Raw genomic sequence first — 8794 nt, 5'->3', positions numbered from 1 at the left:
TGAAAATCTGTGGTGTCACTTAAAGAGAGCTGTCCATGCTCAGAAACCATCAAACCTGAATGAACTAGAGATGTAAAGAAGAATGGTCTAAAATACCTTCAACCACAATCCAGACTCTCATTAGAAGCTGTAGGAAGCGTTTAGAGGATGTTATTTCTGTGAAAGGAGGATCCACCAAATATTGAGGTAAGGTTTTTTTTATAGTGCCCAAATTTATGCACCTGCCTAATTTTGTTTAACTAATTATTGCACACTTTCTGTAAATCATATACACTTCATTTCACTTCTCAAATATCACTGTGTTTGTCCCCTATATGATTTATTTAACTGATATTTTTAATCCAAACAATCAATGATTTATAAAGGTAAATCAGGAAAATAAACAAGGGTGCCCAAATTTTTTCATATGACTGTAACTTTAATGTTCATTTCAGGATATTTGTCCCAACAGTTTTTGTGCAAAGCACTTCCTTACTTCATTCTTTACTTTCAGGATTTCTTTTTTTTAAGCAAACATAAATGATTTCAAAATCTGTCTTTGATATCCAGAGATCTGCATAACTTCATAAAATCTCACAACTTTATCAAAGGACAGAGCCACAATCACTTAGAAGGAGGGATATCATTTGGAGCAGGAGCATTTAACCTGGTACGTCACACAGTTTACAGAGATGATTAACAACCTACCTCTTTCAAGTTTTGTATCCTAATTATWATGTTATAAAACAAATCATCTGGTTCTTATCAGTTCCCAAGCTTAAATGGTACACGACATCTGATCAATAGCATGTTATATTTGCATGCATAGAGGAAAAAAACAAAGTCAAAGTGCAGTGTGTTGAAAACCCAAGCCCACCCCTTCCTTTATTTATAGGACTTGACAGGTTAAGYATCAGCCGGATGCTGCTAATCATCAATAAGTGTGAGCACCACTATAAGAACAATCAGATYGTGCAATGCTCAGAGGATTCGTAAACAAATCATTGAGGGCCTTCTCAGAATTTAGAGGCTTACATTAGCAGGTTAATGTTTCCAGCTCAGGGGGAGGAAGCCTTCTGTCTCTTAGTATCACAGCATGACTTAGATTTGCAAAGTTGCATCTGACTGAAAYGCAAGACATCTGGAACAATATGTTTTGGACAGGTGAGACCAAAGTAATGGTTTTATCCATAATAAACAGAAAAAMACAACAACATGCTTTGAGGGCTGATGATTTAGGCTCGTTTTGCTGCCCCATAATTTGGGCACATTGGAAGTCTTTGAGTTGACCATKAATTTCTCTGAATACAAAAGGCTCTAAAGTCAAATGTGAGGCCATATGTTCGACRTCTGAAACTTGGACCAAACTGGGTCTTGATGCAACAAAACATTGATCCCAAACTAAGCAGCAAATCTGCAACAGAACGGCTGGAAAAGAATCAAGGTGTTGGAATGGACCAAAAGAATCAAGGTGTTGGAATGGACCAAAAGAATCAAGGTGTTGGAATGGACCAAAAGAATCAAGGGGTTGGAATGGACCAAAAGAATCAAGGGGTTGGAATGGACCAATAAAAGTTCAGACCTCAGCCTGTGGCAGGACAAAGTTGTTAATTTTGTCTGCAAAACTTCTTCATCAAAGAAGAGAGGGCTAATATCACCCCCCCCACACACACACACACACACACACACACACATTTTCGTATGAAAAACTGTAAAAGTCAAAGAGTTCAATTACTACAGATTATTGCAGCTGAAGGTGGTTCCACAAGCGGTGAAACATCAGAGTAGTAAGGTTTTTCATACAATGATTCCATGTTTTATTCTRTATTTGTAATGTTGTCAGATCATTGTCTCTTTGTAGTCCCCTCTTTTTAAGACCTGGTTTGCATCAGATATGTTCTTTATTACACTCATGTAGAATCTCAGAACAGAGGCAGTACTAATTTATAATCACTGCTTGTTTTACACCACATTTTATTCATACATTGTGTCTGCACCATGTTTATTTAGTCTTTTTCTTTTTCTTTTTTTTTTTCCTTTTTTCAGACACTATCACTATTTCCTCCCCGGATACTAAAAATGTTGGAGTTTGCAGGCTTTTCAGGAGACAAGGTTTGATATGTTTTAATTTTATTCTGTCAGACCTTCACTTACCACCTWACTGACTGTTTGATTTATTTTTATGCATTTTGTTGTAGGAATATGGTCTGTCTCTCCTCTGTGATGGTGCGACAGGGATGAACTTGCGCTCCATGTTGTGTGTTCTGCTGCTGCTCTGCTACCACACCTTCCTCACATTCATACTTGGTAGTGCTGCAGCTAAATTCATGTGGTTTTTGGATATCTCTGAAACTGTCAATGATTTTATTACAAGATTTCCCTGTATAAAGGTCTCTGTGTGGTTTCATGTTCTGCTTTATCCTCTCAGGAACTGGTGAGGGAGAGGTAGCTGAGGCTGAAAGGCTGCTGAAACCTTTCCGGCTCCGCTACCCAAGGGTAAGAGTCATCCGAGGTTTTGATTTTCTGAACTCCAATAAATCTTGATTTAGAGAATTAAGTAATACAACATACATTATATTCGACATATGTGATCTAACAAAGTTTGAAAGAGCTCAAATGGCTTTTAATACAGCATTTTAAAGTGAATATTTTCTTACAAAATTAGCTTCTGCTAAAATGGTAACCACTTTATTACTCCAGTGTGTTTGAATGTTTAATGTTTGGGTAAATTGTTACAAATCGGTGATAGTCCTGTGAACATGTCTGGGTTWAAACCATTGAAATCAGCGGTGGTTCTAGCATAAATAAGTGTCTTAATTTATTTATTTAAGTTATAAGGACAGAACTGCATGGACTAACTGTAAGGTCAGGGTTTTTCAGGAAAGCACAATTATGTCTTCTTCACTGGGAGCCCAAGCTATCATCAAAAACAGAAAGAAAAATAAAACAAACCTTCTTTATAATGCTATATTGCACATAAAATGATGTTACCAAATAATATTCAACTTAGATTTATTAAAAGGGAGAGTAAAAATAATTTAAAAGGTATTGAGATCTTCAAAATTAACTTCAGAACTGTGCTGTTGGAAAGATGTATTTCAGTTAAGGGTGTTAGATTGTGGAATGGTCTTGATAGTAAGGTGAAACAGTCTAAATCTTTATTTGTGTTTAAAATCGAGTTGAAAATTATTATATTGAAGCATTATATAACTGATTAAGGTGACTGTTTGTATTTTTGTGTTCAGGGGGTTCTTTTGTCTTTTCTTTTTTTTTTTTTTCCTGTATGCTGACAGTGGACTTGTTTGGAATTGATTTTATTTTTAGTGAATAGGGGCAGATATAAGTTTATACTTTTTTTCTGCTCCTTTTCATTCATGATTTTTGTTTGTTTGTTTGTTTTACTTTTGTATGTCTTGTTTTTATAGATTATTTTTATTTATATTGTTTTATGAATGAATTAATTTTAAAAAGTTAAGAAGCAAAGGTACAACATTATTGACAAACTACACTTTATATTAATCAGAATTTCCAGTTAGAATTCAAAATAGAAACGTTTTAGTCACAAAATGTGTTCTTGTTAAAACAACCTTAACAATTTCTTGTCTAAACATGCCATATACCTTGTTAACATGTCAAATCTTAACTCACCAGCTTTGGTAAATCAAATGTTCTACAAATGTGGACTCTAAAAATGGAGCAATAAAGTAAAGATGACCTCAAAAACAATATAATATCCAAGCAAATGTTCTAGTTTGCATTTAAAATGGGAACATTTTGTCACAAAATTAGCTCATGTTAAACAGAAACAGTTTTATGGATTGAACTTATCCAGTTTGTTTGCATGCCAGATATTAGCTTATCAACCAAGATAACTCAAGTTATTATTCTATAAGTTAACATTTCCTCCTTCTAGGTTTGGTCTCTTGTCTTCTTTTTAATTCTCCCCTTCCAAATTGCTTTATGTCACTTTCCACTTCCACACAAAAAAACTCATTTATTACCTTCCCATGAAGTCAAACTAAGATTTATCCATGTATGAACTACCAAAACCTCACTCCACCTTCAATTACACTCTTCACACAGGATCCTTGCAGTTCTTTTTCTTTTTGTGCATACTTTTATGCCGTCTCTTCTTTCACTCTGTCTGACTCATATTCTTGTAAATTCACTAACACTGTGTCCACTCCACCGTTTACCTACTTGCCAGCCCATCCCAGAGAGTAAACCTAACACACTGTCACAGTGTGTGCTAAAGCAGAAGGGAATAGTCTTGGTTAAACATGACCAAGAGTTATTGGTGTGTATTTGGTAGATCGATTAGAAAATTATGACTCAAAACTGCATTTATTTGCGTTTTTCATTCTATCCAGGGTGCCATATTTCTCTTCTTTGCTGGAAGAACTGAGGAGATTAAAGGAAACATTGATGAGGTGTGTTTTAGGAAATATCTGTGTTTTACCAGCCTTTACACATGAGCATGTTAATACAGTTCAAATACAACGTCACTGAGACGTCATAGTTAATCTTGTAATTGGGCTGTTTTATTGGGCTACCAGGCGGTGACACTCTTTGAAGATGGCTGCAAAGCCCAGCAGACGTGGAAGCAGTTTCACCACATGTGCTACTGGGAGCTGATGTGGTGCTTCACCTTTAAGCGTGCGTGGAAGATGGCGTACTTCTACGCAGATCTACTGAGCCAGGAGAGCCGTTGGTCCAAGGTACAAAATGCCACACAAAAAGGAGATCAGAGTTTTCGTACTGGTAAAACCATTGATCAGTATTACTGGATTGGACATCACCTATAGCCACTATAACTAGCGACGCGCTGTCATAGGAGCCATTGCTATGCATTGAGTCATGTCAACAAAACGGAAGAGTTTCATTGTGGGATGCGCGTCAATCTGTCACAGAAATATTCATAGCACCCTCATTTCTYATCCGATTTCTATAAAATATGGTTTAAATTAAAGCTGAGAAAATTTGTYGATATTGTGATATGTAAAAAATATGTATTTGCTCAAGAGACAAATCTATAAGCAGTCTGGGAACTTTTCATTATAGGTTTTTTGCTAACGTATTTAYAGTAGAAGTCCCTTTCCGTCACATAAAACTAAGAGTCATGGGTGTCATACATATATATAATTCTAATTTTGCATTTGTTTCCTGGTTCTTCATTCGTGCTGAAGTGACTAAAGACAAATTCTTCCAGCTGGCCATAAAATAAATACGGTCGACCACTCCACCGCTTAGCTTATGAAATATACGGTGGAGGAAAAAAAAGTTACGGAGTTTTTTACTCTGATATATAATCACAAACTACAGGATATATCATATGCTGACTGGACAGAACATCAGTACCAGTAATATCTGCACAGTTCAGCCTAGTAGTAGTAAAGGTAATTTTACTGTTGTCCATTATATGTACCTCTCACAATCTTACATAATAACAATATTAATAAAAAATATAATAATTAGTTGGAACAGCAAATTTGTCTTTTCGTTGGTTTACCCGACATAAGGTTGTCAAAATCAAGCTGCATAACTGACCTACTTTCTGCATCTCTGACATTATTTAAAATAAAAAATATTTTGATGACCTGTAAAATCACATTTTACAGGTCATCAAAATGTTTTTTATCCTTCATCTTGTGATCTTGTTGTTGTAGTGTTGACAGTTTATGGCAAAATATTGCATCCCTTTTTGATATTCGTTGCATGACTGTCTGCTGCATCCCCTTTTTACCACCATTCGTGGATGTTCCCGAGTCAAAACTCAATGCATAGCAATGGCACCTGTGTGGTGCACGATAAGTCACGTGATGTCCAATCCAGTAATAGAGATCAATGGATAAAACTCCATAATGAATGTGTTTTATATTCATGTTTTCCTGTCAGGCCATGTATGTGTACATGAAAGCTGCTTACCTCAGCATGCTTCCTAAAGACGAGGCCAGGCCTTTTGGGGAGGACGAGGTGGAGCTCTTTAGGTAAATCCACAGTCTGGTTTTCACGATTCGTGTTTGTAAAGAGATAGTTTAGACATTTTAAAGTAGGTTTCTGTGGAATTGTTTTCAACAATTAATAGCTTTTCTGTGAAATTGGCCTCTGTCTCTTGAAGAACCACCTACCGTTTCTGACACTCCCACTTCAGCACAACTTCACAACAATGTTTCAGGGGAGGGGTGCTCTGTAGGGCGGGAGCTCGGCTGCAGACTGAGCTCCAGGGAGGAGCTTTGTAATAGGCGGTGTTTTGTACCAACAAGTGTTTAGGCAGCTCTACGAGGCTACCACAGGAGATTTAAGGATTTCTCCAACATGCATGAATGAATCAAAGCAACACTCTGGGGATGTTTTTGATGAGGAAATGATATTAGCACATGATATAAAATTTTAAAAAGTAAATTCTTCGTAATGTGCCCCTTTAATACAAGAGTAAAAATGAATGAGTCCTCTTGAATTGTGCTCTTTTTAAAGCCAAGCTATACAATAATGTTGGCATAAATATAAAATTGAAAACATTTTGGAGATTGAAGCTGTCTTGGGATAGCAACAATCATTTTTAGTCTTGGACCAACCCAGACTAGCTGTTAACTCATTAATCCAGTCAAACTAAAATAGTTTTACTCCAAACTGGCGTTGTTCAAAGATGTATCTACAACAGGTAAGATATTACCTGCTCATAACCTTTTCATAAAAGTCCACTTAAAAAAATATGTGTATCTGATTTATTGCTTTGTTCATGACATAAAAAAAGAAATACACTATATGTTCACATCCTGTTACAGTAGTTGTCAGAATTATGTCAGGAAGTGTGATTCAGCACACACACCCACACAGAACTGCCTTTTAAAAACACAAAGATTCACAAGTAATCATACACAAAGCTTAAACAAACATTTGAGTTATGCACTGAAACATTTATTTTTTTTAAGTACACAGGACTTTTTACTGTTATCTCATTGACCACACACACACACACACACACACACACACACACNCACACACACACACACACACACACACACACACACACACACACACACACAAAGTGAAAATTAAAAAAAATAATAAGCTTTCAACTGATTTTTGATTTTTACTCATACGAGAGACTAAATTAAGGAGGAAACAATGATAAAAATACATTTGCTAAACAAGTTTTGCCCACCTGCAGGGTCATTTTGGACCCAAGGGCAGAAGGAAGATAAAGATAAGATAAAAATAAATACAGTAAGTATGGAGGATGAAATAATGTTTTTATGAACAAAAGAAGTAGAAATTTGACAGAACTACAGTAGTCAAAAATACAGCCTTGTGACTTTTATTAGCTAGAATATTATATAATTTATTATGTTAGAGTTTCATGAAGGCCACATACAGACTGAGCCATGTGTTTTAACACATTAACATGTTTGAAATGATGGTTGTTTTTAAAACGATACATTTTAGGTCAGAGGATTTACAACAATCAATGAATGCTAAAGTTTTACTGGGATAGTATTTCACTGAGCTGAGACTGTATAAAAACTAGTTGGCAACTCAAAATTCAGAGAAAMTAGAATCAGTTTCTGTTGCAGCCTGACTGAATTCTGAGTATTTGTGGCAACAAGTTGTACGGCTGTAATTTATGAGCAGCCAAGATTGGAGAAAACAAATTAACGTGCTTTTACGTGCTGTATAATCTGTATTCTAGTTCTAGGACATGAATTATTTAATATTCATGTCTAGTTCATTCATTTTTATTATCTCACATCAACATGGTTTCAGACTTTAAGGCTATAGCTTCAAATGTTTTTTGTTATAGTAAAGCTCTCATACAGATATCAAACTACACTCTTGAATTTTAAAAACTAAACTGAGGTATTCAAGTTGTCTGTGGCAACTCTGTAACAATTATGAGAAACAAATTCTTGCTGGAAACTTCCTCATGTATGCTGTTCTCCAACTAGTCACCAACAGTCACAGCCCGTACTAGATACTACCYTTTTAAAGATACTACCTTTTTAAACATACTGCCTTTTTAAAATGTGCTGTAGTTATTTAAAGCCAACAAAAAGGATTTAGAGATTTTAATTTTAGCTTTAAAATGATACGAACATAAAAATATACCCAGTTATGAAGGATTTACATCTGAAACATGATACAGAATATACTGAGTTTACGAAGTGATTATATTGTGATATTAGGTGAATAAGGAATCAGTGTATGGTTCATTCTTCCATTTAAGATGAGATTAACTTTATTGTCCCAAAGAAAATTTGTCATGGGTACAGACCCTGACTGCTACACCRTCCAGCATGTCAGTATAGTTTAAAATCTTAAACACCATTACCTTTACTGTTTGTTACAGTCTATGGCTTTAACAGAAAGTGGAACAAATGAGTTCTTGTAGCGGTTCAGTCTACATGTGGGAACTCTGAGACGCTGACCTGAAGGAAGAAACTGATGCTCTGAATGGAGAATATGAGTGGGGTCTGAAATGATTTTCTGGGCCTGTTTGGTTACTTTTCCATTTCAAAGTAAAACACTCCAGTGTTATTTTTTTTTTGTTTTGTTTTTTTGTATTAAAACTAAACTTTGTTAGTGCACCATTTGCTCATTTCTGGCTGAACCGGAAATCCTCATGGCCTGAACTCCAGGTGCGTTATGTTTTCACTTTTACACGTCAGAAACRGCCTTTTTAGAAGAAGTCGGTGCATCTTGAGAGCTATTTTACCGTTAACAAAATTGTTTGTTTTTAAAGGGCCAATATTATGTGTTTCTCAGGCAAACATTTAAATACTATACCATAATAAAGTATCTATGTCACCTTTAGTTG

General features: G+C 35.6%; 1 protein-coding gene across 1 annotated transcript in view; it reads left to right on the top strand.

Moving 5' to 3' along the window:
- Positions 1-8794, top strand: part of zgc:158403 (tetratricopeptide repeat protein 39A) — a gene marked incomplete at its 5' end in the record, with an annotated part of 32731 nt that overhangs the window by 17369 nt on the left and 6568 nt on the right. The window contains 7 exon segments of the mRNA XM_014008830.1: positions 550-649; positions 2026-2091; positions 2178-2286; positions 2408-2475; positions 4350-4409; positions 4536-4697; positions 5875-5966. Of these exon segments, the coding sequence (XP_013864284.1) occupies positions 550-649; positions 2026-2091; positions 2178-2286; positions 2408-2475; positions 4350-4409; positions 4536-4697; positions 5875-5966 (657 nt within the window).

Source organism: Austrofundulus limnaeus, unplaced genomic scaffold (assembly GCF_001266775.1).
Source record: "Austrofundulus limnaeus strain Quisiro unplaced genomic scaffold, Austrofundulus_limnaeus-1.0 Scaffold53, whole genome shotgun sequence".
Lineage (NCBI taxonomy): Eukaryota > Metazoa > Chordata > Actinopteri > Cyprinodontiformes > Rivulidae > Austrofundulus > Austrofundulus limnaeus.
Note: the sequence above shows the minus strand (reverse complement) of the source record. Positions and strands in the feature narration are given on the sequence as shown.